Source organism: Marmota monax, unplaced genomic scaffold, assembly GCF_021218885.2.
Source record: "Marmota monax isolate L192 unplaced genomic scaffold, Marmota_monax_Labrador192_F-V1.1 WCK01_AAM20220418_F8-fsc00033, whole genome shotgun sequence".
In the NCBI taxonomy this organism is placed as follows: Eukaryota; Metazoa; Chordata; class Mammalia; order Rodentia; family Sciuridae; genus Marmota; species Marmota monax.
Window position 1 is genome coordinate 6,836,547 of NW_026694282.1, and position 24,589 is coordinate 6,861,135.

The window sequence follows — 24,589 nt, forward strand, 5'->3', positions numbered from 1 at the left end:
GTAAATAAGAATCCATGGTCCATGCCCTTATTTGGCTAACAGTTTGTTACAGGATATAGATATTAAATACCTAAAGATGATAAAGTCATTGTGCAATGGAAGTACATAATGGGGACCTGGGGCTGGGGATATATATAGAGAGCTCTGTCAGTAGAGTGCTTGCCTTGCATGCACAAGGCCCTGGGTTCAATCTCCAGAAACAACAACAAAAAAATCATAATGGGGACCTGACCAAGACCGTCTGTCAGAAAAGGGCCTCTGCAAGTCACTATAAAACAGAACTGAAGGGTGATAGAAATTAGCCAGGGTGTGTGTTGGGGGAAGAATAGGAGGAACGTGAGAATATTATAGGGAGAGGGAAGAAGAAGGCAGAAAAAAGCCCAGACAGCTTGATTGAAGATTTGAATATATATATATATAGTATAATGAGTTCAATAGGGAGCAAAGAAATGAAGGTGGAAAGATAAGCAGCAGTCAGATTATAGAGGGATTGTGAATTGGGCTAAATATTGGGCAGACTATTTTAATTTAATGACATAATTAGATTTTTATTTTTGAAGGTCATTCTCACATATGAATTAGGAATTATTGGGATACAATAAGATCTACATAGATAGGAAAGATATGTAAAAAGGTATGTAGAGTCCCCCTTTTTTGAGTGGGAAATGTTTAAAGGGAGAATTTTGGCAATTACTTCATTCTCCCTCTCAGTTTCTGTATCTGTGTGAGGGGGTAATGTTTTTGTTTTTATAGGGTTGTGGTAAAGATTAAATGAATATAAAGACTTAAAGTGCAATAATTTGCACATCATAAATGATCATGATTACAGCAAGACTTCCAACCCCTGCTTATCCTCAGTGGGGATGGTATTTGAAGACTATTGGTAGATACCTGAAACTGTGCCTAGTACTGAAGCCTATATATACACTATGTTTTCCCCTATCTGGTATTCATTTTGTTTTACAATACTAAAATACCTGAGGCTGGATAACTGTAAAGAGGTTTATTAACTCACAATTCTGAAGGTTCAAGAGCATGGTATTGGTTTCTGCTAGGCTCTGTGAAAGGCTTCATGAAGGATAGTGACATGATGACAGGAGCAGGTGAGAGAAAAAGCACATTTTTACATAGGAAGCCAGAAAGGGATTCAGGCAACAGGCTCAGGCTTTTATAATAACTTGTTGATAACTAACTCTGAGGTTCCATGAGAACTACCTTCCTCTCTTCTGAAGGCAGTATCTCCAGTGGCCTAAGGGCATTTCACTTCTTAAAGGTCCCACCGTCTCTATACCACTGAACTGAGGACCCAGCCTCCAACACACGAGTCCTTGGAGGACAAACCACATCATAGCAACATATGTACCTATGCTAAAATTTAATTTATAAATTAGGTGTGCAGTATGGGTTTAACAAGAACCTAGCTGGTCAGGGTGGCATGTTTCTGTAGCCCCTGCTCCTTAGGAGACAGAGGCAGGAGGATTGTTTGAGCTTAGGAGTTCAAGTTCAGCCTAGGTAACATAACAAGAAACTCTTCAGTTAAAGAGAAAATAAAGATTAAAATAGTAGCAATAATAAATTTACTATGGATCTTAGCAAATGCAGCATATGATTTTCCCCCCTTTATTAAGTTAAGTGTTCAGTTAAAGGAAGCACTTTATGACTTGTTTACGTATCTAAATTGCTAGCATCACTACTCTTATGTTTTGTTACCATTATTAAGATCATCAGCACACAAGCATTGAGATATACGAGCAGTTGACCTGATAGCTGAGATAACTATTAAGTGACTAATGGTGAATGTCATATGCAACATGTACATGCTGAATAAAGGATGATTCATGTCCTGGGAGGAACAGAGTGGGATAGTATGAAATATTGTCAGGCTACTCAGAGCACTGTGTGGTTTCCAACTTATGAGTTGTTTCTAGAATTTTCCATTTAATATTTTCAGACTGGTTGAGGGTAACTGGAACTACAAATAGCAAATTTGTAGATAAGTACTGTAAATGTTAGCTGTCATCGAAATCATTTTAGGATGGTTGTTTGGATATATTTTATGTAGATCCTCACCTGCAGAGTTTTCCCAAAACCACATGCCTCTTTTTTTTTTTTTTTTTAAGAGAGAGAGAGAGAGAGAGAGAGAATTTTTTAATATTTATTTTTTAGTTTTTCGGTGGACACAACATCTTTATTTTATTTTTATGTGGTGCTGAGGATCGAACCCAGCGCCCCGTGCATGCCAGGCGAGCGCGTTGCCGCTTGAGCCACATCCCCAGCCCACCACATGCCTGTTATTATCATCTTTTTTCTTTTTTCTTTTTGCCATTGTGACCAAAAGATCTGACAAGAAAAATTTGGAAGGAGAAAATGTTTATTCTGGGTTCATTCTTTGAGTCCATAAACGGCCAACTCCACTGCTCTGGGCCCAAGGTGAGGCAGAACATCATAGCAGAGAAAAGCAGCTCAGGATGTGACAATCAGGAAGGAAAGAGAGAGAGTGTGCATGCATGACAGTCCCCTACTCACTAGGGATGAAATATACACCCCAGAGGCATGCCCTGAGTGACCCACCCTGTCCAGCCATGCCCACCTCCCTACAGTTACTACCCACTTAATCCATTCAAGCAGATGAATGCATTGACTAAGTTAAGGCTGTCACAGTCCAATCATTTCACCTATTTTCTTGCATTGTCTAAACACATCAGCTTTGGGGGAACATCTCATATCTAAACCATAATAGTCATACTGGAGAGTAGATCCTCACATTTATAATATTAAAAATTTCTCAGATGATTCTATTGTTCACAAAAATTGATCCTGAAGATACAGATACAATTCTAATGTGCAAAACAGATTCCTATTCCTGGGCAACTGCCTCATGGTCTTCCAGTCTTGTCATTTCACTCAGTGAGCAAAGAACTGTTTGGCATAGATCTAATTAAGTCATAGTGGAATGAAAGAAGAAAAATTACACTTACTGGCTTGGTAGTTTGATATATCATGAACTATAAATTGATATATGCCAGTATTCTTATAGTGTATTTAACTCTCATGGCTACTGCATTACATAATTTGCAGGTCACAAGTTTCATGTGTCCAAATAATGGCACCATTTCTGAGGTATCTATATTGTGAACCATCCCAGTCACAAGAATATGCTAAACTCCGACTAGCCCTGCTAAAAGTCTTACTTCAACCCCGGGTTCTGTGTGATGAGGCACAGCCATCAATATTGGAACAACAGATACTTCAGCTGTGTTGTGACATGATTCCATGTTTGCAGGTAAGATCTTCCTTCTTTCCCTAATGTGGTATCAGTACAAGCAAGTGTTGACTAGTATTATCAATGTGTAAAGTAGTTGTAGATCCTATGTGATTTGGTGAACTTGGAGACAATCCTGGTTCTAGAAATGCTTGCACTCTTTTGCAGAAGATGGAGGAACCATATCTACATTTAATGTTAACATATGCTATGTTCACTAAATTCATGGAAATATAAATCGGCACAGTCTCTCTTGGTATTAGTAGGAATGGAAACTTTATTTAAGAAAGACTTATCCAGAAAAAGATTTTGAATTGAGTTTCTCTTGTGCTAGACACTAGGAGAGGTACAAGAAAATTAAAAAACAAAACCAAAAACCTTTGTGCAAGTTTATAGAAAAGTTGAGTCTTCGGGACGGATACAACTCTGAGGATGCAAATCTTGGCCAACTGAGTGCTAGATTCCAGTGTCCACCTTTCCTCTTATGGCATATGTGGTGGCCCTGATGGATGCTGCTCTTGAAAAATCCACTGTATAATGAATGAATGAATGAATGAATGAATTAAGATAAGTATACAAATTCTTATAATCAAAAGTAGATGATTGAAAGGTGTTCATAGGGTGTGGATAAAATGTTGAGGGAGTTCATGGGAGAGAGAAATTTGAGCTGTTACTACTATAAGAGCAGATTTTAAATAATTATAGTTGCCAGTGTGTTGTGATTTAGTGTAGGAATTCATTTATCAGGCTGCCCCATCCCGTAATCGAGGTTAGCCCTTTGCCTGGAATCGGAGCACCATGCTGCTCCGATGGAGGGAATCTGTGAATGTATTTCAAAATGATCACTTGAGGTCACAGATGACCTGATTTAAATTTGTGTTAGCAAGGAGTGACTAGACTGCATCTTTCCTTTGTGACTCATAAATAGGCTTTTCTTGTAATCAAGGCAGAAAAAAGTTAATTAAAATGAATTCTCCTGTGGCTTTTTGTAAAGCCTTTTTTTTTTTTTTTTTTTTTTTTTTTGTGCAGGCAATAAAACATTGTATAGGCAGAATGTCCTGAACTAGGGTACATCCCCTCCTCCCACCATGCCTACATTATCTTGTTCTGTGCTTTTTGGTAAATGTTCATCTTCATCTTCATGAAAAGCTTAAATACTGGTAGAAATGAGCTCTTTCAAATATTTCTGGGAATATTTGGCTTGCTAGTGTGATTGAGATACATGTAAGGAGAAAGGAAGCATCATTTGGAACTAGTGACATAATTTTCATCACTGAACAAATAGCTTTATTATAAGGCCCCTTCTTTCTCTCATTTTTTTTATACCTAGCAAAATTCAGTTCCTCATTCATTACAGTTATTTCTGATTTTTCTTAAACGATGACCATCTCATGACTGATTGGATATTATAGTGACAAACATGCTATTTTGTAAGGCACCCCCCACCCTTTTAAGCAAGTTCTTCTTTGACCTTTATTAAAAAACAAAAACAAAAACTTAACCATTAGTCTCTGTTGTTCCCGATAATAGACAAAATAAGCTTTTAAAAAGACCATCTGCATCCTATCTTGTTTTCTTCTCTTCCTTTTTTCCCTTCCTCCCTTCTCTCTTGTCTTCATTACTTCACTTTGTCATATGAAATGGTTTCCAGACTTTTCATTCTCCTTTGCCATTAATTCTCTAGTTTATTGATGCTCAGAATGTGCCACTGTGAAATATGCTCAGAGCAGAATACTGTGCTATAGGTACGATCCAACCCATATGCAGTGGGGTAGAGTCACATTTAAATTAACTTTTAACAAATAGCCATGCCATCCTTTGAGAATGTGGTCAGTGAACCTCCTATTTATTTTTCTTCTCATAACAATTACTCTTCTGTTTTATATTTGTGGAATTGTCCTTTTAATTTTTATTGTGACTCTTGTCATCACATATTATCTATGATCTATTTCTACATAATTTTGATGTAATGTTCTATCTTTAAGAATTTTGATAATGCTCAAGACTGGGAGGGCCTTTAATGCTAATTTGCTGAGGTTTTCTTCTGAATATTTTTTTGAATTATGGGACGTTCCAAATGTGCACAAAAAAAGGCACTCAAGAAAATGTACTATCAAATAAACATTAGGCTTTCTATTAAATCCATCTCTTTCCTTAGTGATCCTTGAACTTTTCTACTCTGCAAAAAATAAAGTCCAAAAAAAAAAAAAAATCCCTGAAAATAAAGAAAGATGCTCAAAATTATCTACTGGTGTCTCTCTCTCTCATATATATATATATATATATATATATATATATATATATTATAAAATTTATTTATTTAATAACAATATTTTCTGCCATTTTTTCTTTTGATCTTTTACTATCTATTTTTCATTTTTGCTAGGCACTAATTTTTATGTGTGTGTCTAACTTACAGCAATTTGGGGTTGTATTGGTGGTAACCGCTAGTCAAAGGTATAGCTGGTCCACTGTAGGCTTTCCTCTTGATGAAGTTAACAGACACAAGGATCCTGATTGAAGCAGATGGTTCATCGTTTGTAATCTCTGGGAAATGCCAGTGTGTCTGTGAGCAGGACACATCTTTAATACCAACTCCAAAATTTTGTTCAGAGCATCTGGGTTTGAATTGAATTGGTATTTTCAAGAGTACCCAAGTCTTTCTTATCTAATACATTAGCCTGTTGAGAAGACATCCTATCATTTAATATGGTCTTTTATTACAACTTCCCAATATGGACAAGATGCTCTTGGCTATGGTTGTTTGAGCTAATATCTTGCAGATGTAGGGCTTACTAGTGCATTAGAATGAAATGCTCATCCTTACCCCCAGGTCTCTGTGTTGGAACTGTAAGAAGGAGACTTTACTTAAGAGAATTCAAAACCAGCTTTTAATTTCCCTCAACATTTTTTCACCACTTCGCTTGGCACTCATGTAATTTGTCTTAAGACATCTGCACTCAGAGAAGCTAGAAAAATAAATGAAAAGAATTCGTGCCAGGCAGCAATAACAAAAACAGTAGCAAATTGTATTTTAGTTAGTGGCAAAAGGAGGGGGGGACAGTGTTGTGTGTTTTAACACTGATTGAGTTATTTCACTTACTTCATCTCCTTTATGTCTTCATAGGTTTAGAGAAAACTATTTTGTTAAAAATTTCTTGCATAGCTTTAACATCATCCTGTGATGTGTTTATTATTTTAATGATATATGTGTTATATGTAATATCTTTCATAAGCAGATAAAGGATCTGATACAGACAACAGAAGTGATGCTGTTTATTGAGGAATTATATTTAAGTCTTTTGCGTCATCCTGTTTTCTGGAAAATTCAGCTGAGCCAGTTGACACTGCAGTTGCTGTGTATCTGTGAAGTCAGCTTAAAGATAACCGGGGAATGCTCATCTTTAATTCAGCTTTTAGACCACAGTGTTGAACTTCTGAAGGAGGTAAGAATAGCAAGAAAATATAATGTGTCAGTTATCACTTAACTGGGTTATGATGCTCATTTAGTTTATTGCATAGTAGAGGTGATTTGATCTAATGTAATTAGATCATACTAATGTACTACTATTTTTTATAAAATGAATCATTAAATTCTCTTTGGAGCATTAGTGAAGGATCTGCTACTGTGATATTTATTTATTTATTCATATATTGAAAATCACTATTGGACAAACCCTATGAAATACATAGTTAAAAAAATACATTTTTGTGACCTCAAGGGACTTACAAGCATGTAAATAACTATTTTAGTACCATAGGATAAATGTTTTTAGGGGAGTATATTTATAGTGCACTGGGAGCACAATTTAAGGGAAGTAAGGCATGGACTGAGATTTGAAGACTGAAGAGGAGTTAAGTACAATCCAGAGGTTGGGAAGGGCATTCCAGCTGGGAAATCAGCATGTGCTTAAACACAGAGGCCTGAGAGAGCATGCAGGCGTGACCTCTTCAGCAGACAAGCGCATTGATTTGAGGATTATTGAAGGATTAAGGTGAGGAAGAGAAAGTTGGGCCCTCTCCTATGACACACAGATGAGTTTTCGTTTTATCTTTCAGGTAATGGCATGCTACTGAGGACCTTTCATCAGAGAGGCACCTTCATTTTTTGTATGTGGAAGATCGTTCTAGTGGGACAGTTGGGAGCATTTTAGATAGAGAATACTAACAGGGCAGGAAGTAAGGCAGCTGTCTTAGGACAAAATACGACAGACTGGGTGACTTAAACAACAGAAACTTATTTCTCACAGTTCTGGGAGCTAGGAAGCCTACAATCAGGGTGGTGGCCAATTAAGTCCCTTGAGAGTGCTCTCTTCCTCATTTGCAGATGGCTGTCTATTCTCAGGGTCCTCACATGTTGAGATGGGTTATGAGCTCTTTGGTTTCTCTTCTTATGGAGACCCTAGTCCTATTGGATTAGGGATCCATCATTATCAACTCATTAAATCATATCTGCCTCCTTACTCCAGATAATATTTACTTTAGGGGCTGGGGTCTCAACATCGATTTTTGAGGGGATGTAATTCAGCCCATAGCAAAGATCAAATTAGGGTATGGAACAGGGAAAGAGAACCGTGAAGAGGATATGGTAAGGCTTTGTGGTTGATTAGATGGTTAGAAAGAAGGCCTTTGATAGAGTGGCAGCCTTCTATTTTGGGCTTCTGGATGAAGCCATTCACTTTGAGAAATGGAAGCAAATGTTGGAGGGAAGATAATTAATTTGGTTTTAGACATGCTTGGTTTGAAGTGTGCATGGATTATGGATTGTTGATATATTGTTTGAAATCCAGAATAGAGGCCTAGGCTAAAGGTATAGATTTGTAGACATCTACTGTGGGGAGGGCTTGGGATGGAACTCCAGGGTTGTTGATATTTGAAGTGTACTGATTAAGGGGAGTCAGAGAAAGTAGGACTAGAAGAATTATAAGATAAGCAGAAGAAACAGATGTCATGAAAATCAAAGGAAGGAATATCTCTGTCAGGGGAGAATGGTCAACAGCATTATGTGTAATGAAGAGGTGATAATATCCAAGGGACATAAAGTATTCTGAGAATGCAGCAAATAAAAATACGACAGACTGGGTGACTTAAACAACAGAAACTTGTATACCTTTTGTATCCATTGTTCACATTAGCAAAGTGGTTTCAGCTGAGTGATGGTGGTGGGAATAATTGGAATAGGGGAATGCATGGCAGGTGAGGAAATAGTGAATGTTGATTTTTGGTGCAAAATAGGAGTCAAGGAAAGCTCAAGTAAGTCATCTGTCAATCTTATGATTAGAATGGTTTCATATATACTGAGATGCTAGATAATATATTTTGTGTAATTATTATATACATTATATAAAATGCTATATATTTGGGGCTGGAGTTTTGGCTCAGTGGTAGAGTGCTCACCTAGTGCTTGTGAGGCCCTGGGTTCAATCCTCAGCACCACATAAAAATAAATAAATAAAGGTGTTGTGTCCAACTACAACTAAAAAAATATTTATATAGATATGATTATTTTGCCATTTATTATATAATTGTGTCATTTATTTTGCCATTTATTATATATCATCCTTGCTGTGGGCTGAATTATATCCCCTCAAAATTTTGTTGAGACCTCAACCCCTAAAACAGCTATTATTTGTAGTAAGGAGGCAGTTATGATTTAATGAATTCATAATGGTGGATCCCTAATCTAAATCTATCAAATCTATTAAGATGTATAAATACATCTATTTATAATATATAATATATTGCTTATAGTAGGTATAATTATATAATAACATGAGAAACATGAATAAACAATTTAAAAATATCAAATTTATTTTTTCTTTATATATAACAGCAGAATGCATTATAATTCTTATTACACATAGAGAGCACAATTTTTCTTATCTCTGGTTGTATACAAAGTTACACCATTCGTGTCTTCATACATGTACTTTGGATAATAATGATCATCCCATTTCACTATCATTTCTAGCCCCCATGCCCTCTCCCTTCCCCTCCAACCCCTCTGCCCTATCTAGAGTTCATCTATTTTATGGACAATTATTTTATGGATGAATTACCATTCCTATGGATTTAGTATTCTTAGGTCAACCTCATGTTATCCCTGTGTACTTGTACTAGATTCTTGTGAGTAGTAGTTATAATTATCATTTATAATTTCAGAGTTTAGTTCCTTTTAACATCATTGTTTTATCATATATCTCTCCTTAGCTTGTATTTATTAAGCAGCTACCTATGATAAACTGTTCTAGTGAATAGTTAAAAACAGATAAGACTCATGAAATTCATACTTCAGACGGTTCCAACTAGTGTCCAGTTTATCAGAAGTAGGTCTGAGCAAGCAAGGCCCAACCATCTGCATTTTAAACTACCACCATTAGGTAATTTTTATATTTTCACATACAAAGCAAACACCCTTGTAGCCACCAAAGAGATCAAGAAATAGAACCTGCTGGCCACCCCCAAGTTCTCCAGAAGCCTATTCCTAAGCACAAATTCCTGCTTCCTCTGACAGTCATGACTTATCTACAGTTATTCTTTTCCTTGCGTGTTGTTAGTCTTATCTAAGTACATATCTCTAAACACTGTAATATAGTTTTGGGGTGAGTGGGTGTATGTGTTTGTAAAATCTGTCCTTTAGATGGCTTTTAAATTAAAGGCAGTCCCCTTTTATTCCTTCCTCACTTGTTTTTCTCCTTGTGCTTTATGTATGGAAAACCTGGCTTGTATGAGCTGCAGAGTTTTCTACATTCTAGATTTTGCTGATTATATCTTCATAAGGCACTTCAACATGTTTCTCTGTTCAGAGATAGTTAGCTCTATTTGTGGGGGAAAAAGGTACACTTGTACATTGTTGGTGGGACTGTAGACTACTATAACCACTCTGGAAAGCAGTACGGAGATTCCTCAAAAAACTAGAGATGGAACCCATATGACACAGCTTCCCACTCCTTTTTCCCCAAAGATCTAAAATCGACATACTGTGGCAACAGTCACATTTATAACAGCACAATTCACAATAGCTAAATTACAGAATCAACCCAGATGTCTGTCTTTGGATGGATAGATTAAGAAATTTGATATATACATACACACACACACACACACACACAAAATGGAGTTCTACTCAGCCATAAAGAAGAATGAAATTATGGCATTTGTTGGTCAATGGATGGAAATGGAGAATATCATAATAAGTGAAATAAGCCAAACTCAAAAAGTTGAATATATTCTTTGTTTTTAAATTATGTTTTATCAAAAAAAAAATTTAAAAAAATTTTTTTTAGTTGTAGGTGGACACAATACCTTTATTTTATCTTTATGTTGTGTTGAGGATCAAACACAGTGCCTTACCCACACCAGGCGAGTGCTCTACCTTTGAGCCACAACCCCAGCCCTGAATGTTTTATATGTGGAAGCTAGAGTAAAATAAAGAGAAGGGGGAGGAAAGGATAGGCTATCATAAAGATAAAGGAGGACCAGTAATGAAGAAGATTGAGAGGCAGAATGGAGGCAATACAGAATGAATTGTTAAAAAATCATGTTGAATGCATATATAAATATAGCACAGAGAATTTCACCTTTATGCATAAGTAAAAAGAACCAATTACATATAAATTAATGAGCAAAAGGAAGTCTAGTAGAGTAGAAGAAGGAGAAGGAGGAAGAGGGTGAAGGATAATGGGAGGAAAAATTGGGGGCTCATGAACTGAAATTGAATTCGATGCATGTATGGGTTTGTCAGGATGTGACCTAACTACTATGTATAACTAAAGCTCTTCTAGAAGAAGAAGAAAAAAGGTAGCTCTAGAGGCTTAATCAGATTCAGAATGACTTATTTTATTTTGCATCCAAGACTATAGGGTGGTGTGTCCTTTCATCAAGGGATGCATAATGTGTGTTGCTTTTCTTTTTATAATGTTAGTAGCTATAGATAATCACTGCTTAGTTCCATTAATTCATTGGGAATTGCAGAAATGATAATTTTCTTTCTTATTAGCTGGAATGCTTCTTTAAAAGGAAACTCCCTCAACTACTGTTTGATTATCTAGTGGTAGAGTTTGTATAGGAAATGCAGGATAAATACATGACTCTTCCCCTTTCCCTTTATTTACCTATTTCTAGACATATCATTATGAACTTAGAAATTTCAACATATTTATTGTGTTTCAATCTACGGAGGATATTGTCCCTTGTGAAGTTGAAATTGTCCTATTTTTGGCCAACAGGAATCTCTTCAAGTTGGCTCTTGAGTTCAATTAAAAATTTTTTTTGTTACCTAGAATTATAGAATATTAATTTCATTTATAGCAATAAAAGGAGAGAATGTCAGTGAGAGAAGGTCATATTTATGTTCTCTCCGTTTTGCTCAACATTTTAACAATTTTAGAAGGGAGTAACAATGAGTAAAACTGTTGAAATATTTTGTTTTGAAAGCTTCTTGCTACTCACCCTTACGTCAATGTTTCTGAGGTCAAAAAATAAAGGAAAATTAATGAAAACATCATATCCTTTAAGGCCTAAATGCATACTAACTTGAAGTAAAATGAAGTAGAATTAAGCGCTTACTATGTATTTTGAGATTATATGTATATTCCTGTTCCTTTGGGTATCAGTGAATATTCAGTTTCAATATTACTTTAGATTTTTTTCCTTTGTTCTTGCTACTATTAAGTTAGAGACATATCATTGTATACTAAATTAATTTATTTCTTAGATTGTATTAGTATTGGCAGATTTGGGCTTAGTTGAGCTAGTAGTTGATCAATTTGAATGATATCATATGGTTCTTTACATTTCAAACAAAATAAATGTACTCAGATCAACAAAATTAAGCAAACATGATAATGATTGCGATGAAATGGATAGTTTTCAAAGTGAAGGACTGGTGAAATAAACATTCTGGTTTCAGAAAGTCTAGGAACAAGGGGTTTCTAAGACACCACCATCAGGTTACACAGTCCCAACCACCTTTCTTTATTATGTGTCTCAGTTTAAGGATCATTTTCCTAGGAAAAATGATCTGTTCAGTCTGGCTTGGCTCAGTCAGCTCCACCAGAGGACAGGGTGGGTAGCAAAGCTGTGGCCCTGGGATTGCTGGGGCTGTGCTGCCTTCCTCATTGTGTCTGTCACAGGATATAGATTTTCTTACATCAGGTTTTCACTTTCTTTTTAAATAGTTTTCCATGACCAGACTACACATGTCAAGAGAAAGGAGACTGTTTTGTTTACAGTAGTGTTCCGGCAGCCAGCATATGTACCTAGTGCCTAGTTCAGAAAAGGAGTTCAGTGATATCTTTTACTTGAATTGAGGACAGAAAGTTTGGACTCCAGGTGTTTTCTGACATTAAGAATCCTCTGACATCTGTGGCTAGGTATGGAGGCCTTTGCTCCTCTTTTGTATTTCCTATCTCTGTGTGGGTTCTGTGGTAACCTCAGTTCCTCTAAAGGCAAAAGCAGAGCCTGGGTGATCACAAAGGCTTATGTGGCTGGAGTTCATTTGCAAATGTGATCCCAGGAAGCAGGTGGGAAAGAGACAAGATGAGTGAATGATGGAAGGTCAAGGCCAAATGAGAAATGCCAAATAGGACATTGCTACAAGCAACCAGTCACTCCATTCCACAGAATATTCTAAGAAGCCCTGTGAGAAATGTCTTAGAATCCTCTAGACATATCCAGAATAAGGGAAGAAGCATTTATCCATGGGATCCTATTGCCAATTTGTCAAGCCTTGCTCTATGGGACTTGAACCTGCTGTTCTGGAGCAGAAAGCAAAGAGGTGTGCTGTGCACATCAGGGAGTAGCCTCAGGTTGCACCTGTGCAGAGCCAGTTACTATAGTAGTACCTGGAGGCCTAGAAATGGAACAGGGTTTATAAAATGATCTCATTAAGTGCTACCATACTTCTGTGGTCATGATAAATCCATCAAACAAAAACCTTTTAACCTCTCAGAATTGTAAGCAATTTAAGATTTATCTAGTCTAGTTCTCAACCATTGACTATTCCTTCTTTTTGATGTCTTAAGTCTCCAGCTCTTTTTCTTTCACTTTCTGCAGAGATCATTGTCACCCTTCCTGGAGAAGGTCATTGCCATTTATGACTGCATGCCTTTAAGTTCTACCCACTAAAATGTTTCAATTTTGTTTCAGAACCCTAAAATGCTACTTCGTGGCCCTTGCAGTGACAGCTGATATGAGAAAGGGTTTTCAGTGATAGCATTAGTAAACAGATATGCTTTTGTTTCTCTCTGATCTTCTTGAAAGCTAGTCATTTTGGAATTTAAGTAATCTTGCTGGCTTTTGTTTTATATGGATACGCAGATATTGAAATTGAAAAAAATGACAGATGATATATACTTTTTGATGTATTGTCTTAAAATGCATTTTTTTTAATAGATGTTTTGTCCCATTGTTCCATTGTTCTCAACTGTATTTGAAAACTGGACCTATAAAGTTCTAAATATACAAATTAAAATATGCCTGGTGCTGTGGCACATACTTATAATCCCAGTGGTTTGGGAAGCTGAAGCAGGAGGATCGTCAAGTTCAAAGCCAAAGAGGCTAGGGATGTGGCTCAGTGGTTAAGTGCCGCTGAGTTCAATCCCTAATACCAAAAATCAAAGAAACAAAAAAACAAATTAGAATATATTCCATTTACAAAAACTTAAAATTAATTTCCTTGTTTTTGCTGTTTGATTTTTTTTTTTCCCCAGATTCCATAAACCAACATGTTAAAAGGTCTTCCATTTTGATTAATTTCACTTTTCAAATAATAAAACTGAGATTTAGGACATTTGTTAATTTGTTTCAGAATTGATAGCATCTCCAAGACTATACCTTTTGAGTGTGTCAGACTAAATTGTATTCTATCAAGTTTTTTAAAATGTGTGGTTCTTCCTTACTTATTTTTATTTTACTTTTTGCCTGTCTTCATGATTCGTAGGTACTTTGGCTCCTCGGGTGCATCCGTAAAATTTCCAAAATGAAGTAATTTTAGCTGGGTCTTTCTTCTTTAGTTCTATTATATATTGTTTTCTTTATTTAGAAGCCTCAAATAATGTCACTTGCATTTTAATAGAACTTAATATGCATATCTTTTTCATTTTATTTATATTCTTGGTGAACTTAATGATTTTTGCTTCTATAGTTATTGCTTTGCTACATTTAAATATGCTTAATAAATTACTATAATTAAAAAATAATCTCTGCCTCCTTGGCACTAATATCTCTTTTATTATAATAGCATGATTTATTAAAATTTGTTTAATGTAATTCATTGTGGAAGTTATATGGTTGAATTATGTGAATTGGATAAGTAGAAAAATTGAATTATTTTTCAGATGTGCAATGTTTCTAAATTCAGTATTTCTACTAATTTTTAATGGTTTCCAAAGATTGAGTGTGTTGAAGACTTGTCAGTTTTGTTTTGTTAACACTTATTGTGTTAAAGAGCTTTCCCTCTGAATTATTTTGGTTTAGGCCTATTGCCCTTTGGCCATACGATATAACATTTTGAATTTATTTCTGACTGTGTGGCATTCACCATTCTTTATCAGCATAGACTTGCATAAGAAATGTTATATAATAAATCTGCAGTTATTCATGTTAAATATACTGTTTTTGGTTAAATGTCATGAAGCCATAGTTCTGGAAATTACTTTAACTCTTTCATTATCTTATTTATTTTATTTTTTTTTAGGATTTTCCTGTTGAATTGGTCATAATTGGAATAGCTTTACTACTTCTACAGACTCCAGAAAGTCAGCAGAAACCAATCTTAAGTCTAGGTAAATAGAATAAAATGTAAATATACCACGAGTGTTGGTAGGAGTTGATTGAAATGGATATAATGCTATCCTATGTATTTTGAGTTTCTATTCTGGAACTTTCCTAATTAATCATTACCAAGTAGAATGAATATATATATATATATATATATATATATATATATATATATATATATATATATAATTTTTTTTTCCCTCATCTTGTGTCAAGTTTCATGTACCATAATTTACTCAATGTAATTGAGGCACATTAGGTTATAATATAAATCATAGCAATGGCATTTATAAATGTATTGAAGAACATATTACTTTATTCACAGTTGTACACCCAAATCTGAAACAATAATGTAAAATCCTTGAAAGACAGTAAGTGTTTAGCATGTTGTTTTTAAGTTTCTCTACCTTTATTAGTCATAGTTGGTGCTACATTGAACAGGATTTAATTTATGGTTATTGTATTAACTAGCTAGAACAAATGAAAGACTATCCAGTATTGACCTAAGAGAGGGTGGAGAAGGGGAGGTGAAAATGTTCTCATTCAGAAGAATGTGGTTTAAAAATCAAGTTGCACAGTCTGGCAGATTGACAAACAAGGCACACACCTTTAAAATGTGTTTCTTTTTTTTTTTTTTTTTAATCAATGCTGCCTCATTTTGCTTGGTCTGATATAGCCTATGTAGTAATGGGGGATCAGTCTAAATTATATGTTGCCATGATATGTTGATAAGCCCCCACATTCATTTTTATGAAGTGCTTGAGATAAATACTTATTGGATAGCTCATTCCTCTGGGCATTTTAATCCATTGTGAGTTTGAGTGAATTGATCTTTCACTTGTAATATACCTGTAAAAATGGCTTTAGCACATGGAGGCGGTTCTTGGCTCTCACTTTGATTTCTACCCTGCTTTGCCTATCAGCTCTTGCTCCTTCAAGCCACTCCTCCAGGTTCCCTTTTTGACCCCCTCCACTGTTTTTTTTTCTTTTTTTCTTACAGCAGTGCACATGGGATCTTCCCAATGTGTGATTTACCAGTCCTGCTCCTCTGACAGCCATAGTTTTGTTATTTTTCAAATATTTTATTGAAGTAAAATTTACATACCATAAAATTCACCATTTAATGTGTTTTCTAGTAAATTTATAGATGTGGCAACCAATGCCAGGAGCCAGTTGTAGAATATTTTCATCAGTCCCTTAATTTCTTATGCCTCTTTGTAATCTTCATTCCCAAAACACTAATCTATCTTTTGTCTCTGTAGATTTATCTTTTTTGGACTTTTTATATAAATGGATTTTATTTGTTTTTGACAAAATTTCAAAGCCCAGAGAAAGCACATTTCTAATTCTGAACACAACAGATCATGTTACAACTATATTGTGGCTCATGTATAATAAAAGAATGATACTAGATCAAACACTCAAATACTCTTATTATTTGTTTGGTAGACTTTTCTTTTTCTACTAAGCCAGTGTCTGATTTGAAGTTGCCCAAGTTAGATGAATAAATCATACTGAGAACTACTGAGCTAGTGTGTCATCTTGAAAAGCAAGGATGGACTGCTGTTTAGAACATTGGGAATTCAAAGAAATCAGATAGCTAAAAGGATACTTATTTCAGATTATTAAAAATAAAAAGTATGTCCAACACTAATGTAGTATGCTTTATAATTATCCCTAGCCTTGATTATAAATAGCAACTTATAAAAGTGTCTGGAAGATTTATAAGATTGAAATATTTATATGCATTTAAAGATAATGGATTTTGATAATAGCTCCAATAATTATGGATTAATACCAATATTTAGGCAAAAAATAAAGTTATTAGCATTAGAGTAATGGATTTATATAAATACAACAGATCATGTTAAGGTTTGACTTCAGGATGACTTAAAATAATGACAACTCATGGGTATAATTTAAGGCTTATAGAAATTTTTAGGATGCAGTGGGGAAAATCAGTTGACTATTTTGATAATTTAACTCTGAAGCCTGTAGATAACATCTTTTAGTAAATCGGGGTTCATGAAAAAATACTTTAAAAAATAGCATATTTGTGCGTTAATTCATTTAGTTAATTTTATAGGGAAACTGTTCATATAGCTAAGTTCTTGCACTCTGTATATATGTTTCTGATGTGTATGTTGAGTTTTCACATGAAAAAAGTTACTCATCAAAAATGCGTTTTATTGTAAAGCTGCTTACAGACTTTGAGACTTTTTGTGATCTGCTTCTTAGCAAATATAGCTGTAAGGCAGTAGTGCTGCCTCACCTTGCTGTTCATTTGCTAACAGTTCTTAGCTGGTTAGTGGAAGCATGTGTGTTGTTGGTTTTGTTATCATTCACCAGGAACTCTTGGTCTCTTCACTATTCACTGAGGGCAATAGTAGGATCCAAGAGATTACAAAGGAAAAATGGTATTTGTATTTAAAAATAATATTGACCAAAATAAATAATAATATTTACCTAAAAAAGGAGTTGATTTATATCTGATACATGTGTTTTCTCAAAAAGCATAATCATTTTTTCAGTTTTATACATAAATAGCATGTTTTAAATAATAGTTAACTTTTATGCTCCTTTTATTTCCTTTTTTGATGAGACTTATCTAAGTATGTGTTTGATCTAGTTATAAAGGAATCTAGTTATAAAGGAATAGGAAAACTCTGACATGTCACTTAAATTAGCATTTTGTTTGACTGTGGTATTAATTTTAAAAATGTGAATTGTTGTTTTGACTGTTAGCCTTGAAGCTCCTCTCTTTTGCTGAGGGTCAGAAAATCCCAAAGTCATCTCTGCTGCTTGTGATGCCACTGCTGCAGATACTCTCTTCTACTGTCTTGGAAGACTGTATGTCCTTGGATGAGGATGGTCCCTCTAGACAGCAGTTGGCCTTGAACCTTTTGGAAATGGTACAACAGGAGTGTTACAGAGATGACCTGCAAAAGGTAACGAGTCCTTCCTTGTTTCTCTCAGAGTGTCCATGTGAGTTTTCTGTCTCTCCAGATCTACTCCTGATGCCGTGTCTGTTAGGGTGGGAGCTTCATCAGTGAACTTCACTGCTCTGCCAGGCAGCGTGTAGGAGATGTTAGTACATTCTTCTGCACCCGGAGGAGGGGGTGGAGTCTTACTGTAACATAGGTTTTGGAAATGCTATATAATACTTTTTCTTTGAGATTCCAGTGCATGTTAGTCATTAGAGATCCTGAGAATCTTTCAGAAAAGAAACAATTCTATATGTGTGTGACTTTAATGTATTTAAGCATGGAATCCTATCCTCTTATAATACTTAGTATGACATATTGCCATATCTGGGAAAGTCCAAGGTGGGAAATGCTTCTTTAATGCCTGGAAGTTCTGAAATCAGTACAAACTGAGTGTTATTTCCTAACATGGTGTGTTATACTATCTTCCTTGGCATGCATGTGGCTCTTTATGTCTCTTGTATATGTTCCTCCTCTCCTGCTCCCAGTTGGAAGACAACAGGCCTGTCACTTGCTGTTACTATTCCTACCTCCCTCACTCTTGGTTTTCAGTCTCACCTTTCCTTTTAGAGTAATGTAGTGTTGTCAGTGTCTGGTGAATGGCTGAGTTCTAGGCCTAGATTTGCCAGACTTCTTCTCTTTTGGTTTTGAGTTTTTCTCTTGGTAAAATATATTTTTTCCTAATTCCTACTCTTATAGGAATGGGATGAGGATTAAATAAAATTAAGTCTGTGAAGCATCCTAAGTCTCCATAGAGAGAGGCACCACATAAATACAAGATAGAAGCATGTTAGTTGCTTCATTTGGAAAAACGAATGCCTCTTATCATATATTATTAAATGTTGTAGCAGCAAAAATCCATCATTATTATTACTTGTTTAATCATTGTAATACAGTTATTGGCATAAGCAAATTGAAGCTTCCTAAATCCAAATTGTTTGATTAAAACTTTAAAACTTAAAATAGGTAATTGATTTGCATTAAGAGAAAGAAGTTCTTATATTAGTACTAATAAGCAAAATGTGACCAAAGAATTCTAGTAGCTTTTTACCTTACCTCTTGGTTTGCCCATATAGAACAAAGATTGCCTCCTAAATGGGGGTGGGAGTGGGGGTGGGGCAGGATGTTCTGTGTCTAAGACGTGGATTCCTTTAATTCACAGGTGGTATTTACTTAGGATCACCCTAACTCTAATACCTAAGGACTCAGCTTACTATTTGTTCAGGTGTGTGTAAATCTTATTAATCAATGCTAATAGCTGGACTTTCTTTTTAGCTGCTGGTGAAGAAGAAGAATGAGGAAGAAATACTATTAGGGCTATAAACATTCTTGTGATACTGTGCTGTTTGATTGAGTCTTTAAGTAGACACATGATCACCCTTTTAAAAAATTTAAGGCACATTTTATTGTTTTTTTTTTTTTCTTTTTTTTCTAGTACTCTATATTCCAACCACACCTATTGATTCAATTTGCGCCACACTCTCCAGGTCTCTTTCTGAATCTTTCCTTTGCGTATAATGCACTTTTGTGTCCTCTGCTTGAACTGCCTCTTCTTAATGTTCACAATGAGTCAGAATTCATTGCTTTCTCTGTATCCCCAGCACTTTTTGCATTAGTCAAATACAAAAAATGTTGTGTATTAATTTAGAGGTTACATGTTTATGCCTCCAACTCTATTATGAGCTCATTGAGGGAAAGAATCTTGGCTGTTTTTCTAAGGCATTTAGAAAATTGCAGCAGTTTAAATTAACATTTAAATTGTTAAAAAATATTTTTGTTAGTTGTTGAACTGAATATTCTCCTTTCCACATACTTAAAGAAAAAGATAACACCCTAGTGTATTTATGTTTGCATCCACAGCACCTAATCCATAGTTTAAAACCTGGTAGATACTCCGTAAATTTTTATTTAAACAGTGAGGAAAGTATGTCTCTAATAAGAACACAGGTCTTTTCACCATCTTGATTTATTACAGAGAGCTCTCTGTATAAAAACCACAGATTTTGCTTTTATTTCTTTTTGGATTGGTGATTCTGACAGCATTTGACTGAGAACTAGAGCAGCTCTTTGGATGTCTGCTTGGGCTGGTGGATGAAAACAAGGTTAAACATGTTGGGCCTTGTGATTCTGTAAGGGTTGCAATTCTGAAGTGTTGATAACCGTGCAATAAAATACGTTTTAGCCTCTTCTAGTTTTGAAGATATAAAGAATATTATAAAAAATATAGATATAAAAATATTATACCAAACTTACCATTTTTCTTTTAAAAACAAAAGATGAACATTTAGTGTGTGTGTGTAAAACAGGATCCTTTTCTATTTGGCTGTTAAGTGTGATATTTAAAGCCACCTATTGTGTTCTCTCTAGGTTAAAAACAACAAAACAAAACAGAAAACCAAAGTGCTTGGGAAATCCTACCCTTCCCATCTCTCCAAGAGATAAAAGAAAGTACCAGTCAGGGTGCAGCCAGGAGAGAGGTTTTTTTTTTTTTTTTTTTTAGTTATAGATAGAATGCCTTTAGTTTATTATTTTTAGGTGGACATAATATCTTTTTTTTTGTTTACTTTTTATTTGGTGCTAAAGATAGAACCTAGTGCCTCACATGTGCTAAGCAAGTGCTCTGCCTAGGAGAGAGAAATTTGAACAGGAAAAACTCAATACAAATAATTACTAACTAGTAAAAAGCATTTAGTTACCAAAAGTTGTAAATGAGTCTCTACAGAGATTTGCAACAGTAAAGGAAGGGAGCAGCTTCTACCTATAAGACTGTGAGGACTTCTCAAGGAAGGAACTTGGTCTCTGTGATCAAGACTGAGATTCAGACCTTACTGGGGACAATATGGCTGCAACTTGCGGGATGATGTAGGCTCCTGGGGAGCTGTTGGCCAGAGCTGATTCATAGGAAGCCACCATTTGGGGTCTCCTGAATGTCTTTGGTGGCCGTGGTTGGAGAAATTAAAGTACAGGGAACCTAAGAGGAAACCTTTCTCCACTGCCTTGTAGTGCCTCTCCTGTGCCTTCTGTTGAAAGGACTGACTCTGCATGGAGTTAGGGGGTAGGAGGTGTCAAGGTGCTGCTGCATTGTCACAAAGCTGGACCAAAAGGATGCCTGTGGAGCTGAGGTAATATACTGAGTAACTGGTGCAGCCAGTAAGATAGAATCAGGAGAGCTTTTAGAGGGAGTGATGGTGGGTGAGAGAGAATGGGAAGAGATTTAAAAGCTAAACTTGTAATTGTGCATGATGGCAAATTTCACTTCTATATAACTATCCTAGTCAACAGAAAGCTTAAGGGATAGCTCGACCAAGCTGGGGTCTACCAAATGTTTTTTAAACATTTATTTTTCAGTTATATGAAATGAATTGCATTCTGCCATTATGTATAACAAATTAGGATACAATGTCTCTATTTTTTACTTTATGTGGTGCTGAGGATGGAACCCAGCACTTCATGCATGCTAGGTGAGCGCTCTACCTCTGCACCACAACCCCAGCCCCTACCATGTGTTTTTTCATTCATTTGTTGTGTATGTTTATGTGTGTGTGTGTGTGTGTGTGTGTGTGTATGTTTAAATTGTCTATGCTATTTTGGGTCCCTTATAATGAAATAGTACCAAGTATAGGTTTTATTTAAAGTTGTAGTAAGCAGAAAATATCTTGAGTATTTAACTCTTAAAAATCATGAAATTTGCAATGGATTTACATTGTCTTTTGACTCATGTTTCTCATGATGATTGTAAAATAGGTCTTCATTGTCTTGTTGTCTTCATCTCCTCCTGTTCTAGCTGTTCGGCCTTGGACTAGTGGCTGAACCTCTCTGGACCCTGGTAAAATGAGTAACCAAATACCTGGTTCATGGAGTTTATTGAGTACTTTGTAGGCTCCTTTCTGAGTGCTTTTCTATATATTAACTTGTTTAATTTTTACCCCAAACTCTTTGAAATAGGTAATATTAATGGTTTCATTTATCAAAGAGATGACTGAGGCATAGAGAAGGGAAATAACTTATCAAGGGTGATGTAGTGGGAGTCTAATTATTTGTAGTACCTTTATTAAGGTATAATTCACTGATGGTGGAATGAGTTAGACATCATTACTCTATGTACATGTATGAAGACACAAATGATGTGAAAATACTTTGGGTATAGTCAGTGACTTGAAAAATTGTGCTCTATACGTGTAATAAGAAATGAATTGCATTCTGCCATTATGTATAACAAATTAGGATAAATAAATAATTTAGTAAAAAAGATATAATTCACATACACAAATTTCATGCATTTAAAGTATATAATTCAGTGGCTTTTAGTGTATTCACAGAATTGTGTATTCATCACCACAATCAATTTTAGAACATTTTTAACCCCTCCCAAACAACAACAACAAAAATACAAAAAAAACCAAAAAAGCAAAAAAACTCCCAATACCCCTCAATCACCATGTCCTAATTTTACCCTCACCCATCAGCCTGGGCAACCTTTAATCCACTTTTTTTTTTTCCCTATAGATTTACCTAACTGGTTTCATATAAGTGGGGTCATATACTATACAATAAGTGGTCCTTTTTAGTCCCCCCCCCCCCCCCACACCTTGGCATGTTTGCAAGTTTAATCCATGTTGTAGCGTGTATGAGAACCTCATTTCCTTTTGTGGCTGAACAGTGTTTTTTGGTATGAATATTTCACATTTTATTTTTCCATTCCTCTGTTAAACTGTTGTGTTATTTCCACTTTTGGGTCATCTTGAACATGCTGCTATGCACATTTGTGTACAAGTTTTGTGTGGATATGTGTTTTCAATTTTCTTGGGTAGACACCTGAGTATAGAATTGCTAGGTCATAGCATAACTGTTTAAGAAACTGCCAGAGTAGTTTCCAAAGGAGCTGTACCGTTTAATATCCCCAAAACCCCATCATAATACATGAGGGTTCCAATTTCTCCATCCTCTCCAATTATAGTTATTGTTTTTGGATTTAGCCAACTTAGTGGGTAGGAAATAGTATTTCATTTGCATTTCCTTAGAGGTATTTTCTTCTTCTTCTTTTTTTTTTTTTGTGGTGCTGGGGATGGAACCTAGGGCCTTGCACATGCTAAATAAGTGGTCTACCACTGAGCTGCATTCCAGCCCTGAGAGTATTCTTCCCATACTTATTTTACAAGCCAGGAAACGGATTAGGGCATAGATAATGAAGGGTAGAGCAGAAATTCAAATTTTGGCCATTTGACTTTAGAGGATGCACCCTATTCACTTTTTCTTCTTATCCTTTTTACCCCAATTTATTGTCATTGTGATGAATTTAGGAGTAAATAAACGTGGCGTTTTGGTAAATTAATAGTAAGGAAAACAGTGAATTGAAGTAGACTGGTTTCTTAAGAGCTCTTGGTTGAAAGTTTAAAAGGAATTAGTAAGCTTAGGTCTTGTGCATCTGTCATCCTCTCTGACTGACGTAATACAGGGTGGCATGACTTATGTCATAACTCCTGAATCACTCAGCTCTCTTCTAGCTTCCGCCGAGAAGTACTGGGCTGGAAGGACCCCCTTGAGGCTTTGTATAGTCCACTCTTCTTCTTATGATCTAGTGAATGATTCATATGCCCTCTACCAAAACCTGCTTTTAAGGGTCCCCATATTTGAGTTTCCATATTTCCTCTACTTACGTTTGTGAAGCCTATTTTAGTCAGTATTATAGACATACATTGTTGTTCCCTGTTAATAAAAACCTGTATTCACTGTATTTGCTTCTTTTTATCACCCATTTTTCCAAATAAATACTATTAAATATACCTATGGTTAAAAGTTAATGGACCTGAACATTTTTAGTAAAAAATTTTAAAAATAGATTCTCATCTCCTTTACATCTGTAAAGGATGTTTTACAACCATGTAGTATTTATTTAAATGTCTTCCCTCATCTGTCTGTCTGTCTGTCTTTTGTACTAGGGAGTGAACCAAGGAGTGCTTTATTCCCTAGCCTTTTTTTACATTTTGAGACATGATCTTGCTAAGTTACTCAGGCGGGCGGGCCTCAAACCTGGGATCCTCCTGCCTCAGCCTCCTAAGTAGCTGGGGTCATAGGCCTGGGCCACTGCGCCAGACTTTCATTGTTTATTGAGCCATAATTCACACAGCACAGACCTGTCTTTTATTTTTAAATGCCCACTTTGTTCTTTGAAAGTCAATACCCAGCAGCTTCTCACAGGTCCTCTGGTAGGCTCGGGGTTGAGGTTTGGTAGCTGGTACTGACACATTGATTGTAGTCCTTGCCCCAAGATTGTGCTGTCACTCAGTGGAACAGAGACTGTTTTGTGACATCCTATTTAACATCCTGCCTTTTTTCTGCTGCTCTATCCTTAGACAAACAAACTTCAGAGCCTAATCCTGGACATGATACTTAAAGTGATGTGGGATTGCTTTGCTCTGTCATTGTTTACTCTTAGATTTCTCTGTAATGTTCCTGCTTTGGACTTGACTCATGGCTCATGGTGATTTCCAAATTCTTTTCTTTATGCTCATATCCTCTGATTTTAGTTTTTCCCGGCAGATGACAGGGATATTATTTCCCT

The 24,589-nt window shown here is 35.7% G+C and overlaps 1 protein-coding gene across 3 annotated transcripts in view; it reads left to right on the plus strand.

Moving 5' to 3' along the window:
• The window catches only part of Focad (focadhesin), a 296,580-nt gene that overhangs the window by 64,705 nt on the left and 207,286 nt on the right, over positions 1 to 24,589 (plus strand). For 2 of the 3 annotated variants that reach the window (XM_046467321.2, XM_058586381.1), the window contains exons 7-10: positions 3,079 to 3,283; positions 6,499 to 6,708; positions 14,961 to 15,048; positions 17,789 to 17,991. In XM_046467321.2, the coding sequence (XP_046323277.1) occupies positions 3,079 to 3,283; positions 6,499 to 6,708; positions 14,961 to 15,048; positions 17,789 to 17,991 (706 nt within the window). The remainder of the gene's footprint in view (positions 1 to 3,078; positions 3,284 to 6,498; positions 6,709 to 14,960; positions 15,049 to 17,788; positions 17,992 to 24,589) is intronic. The other variant, XM_058586382.1, reaches the window with a different exon arrangement.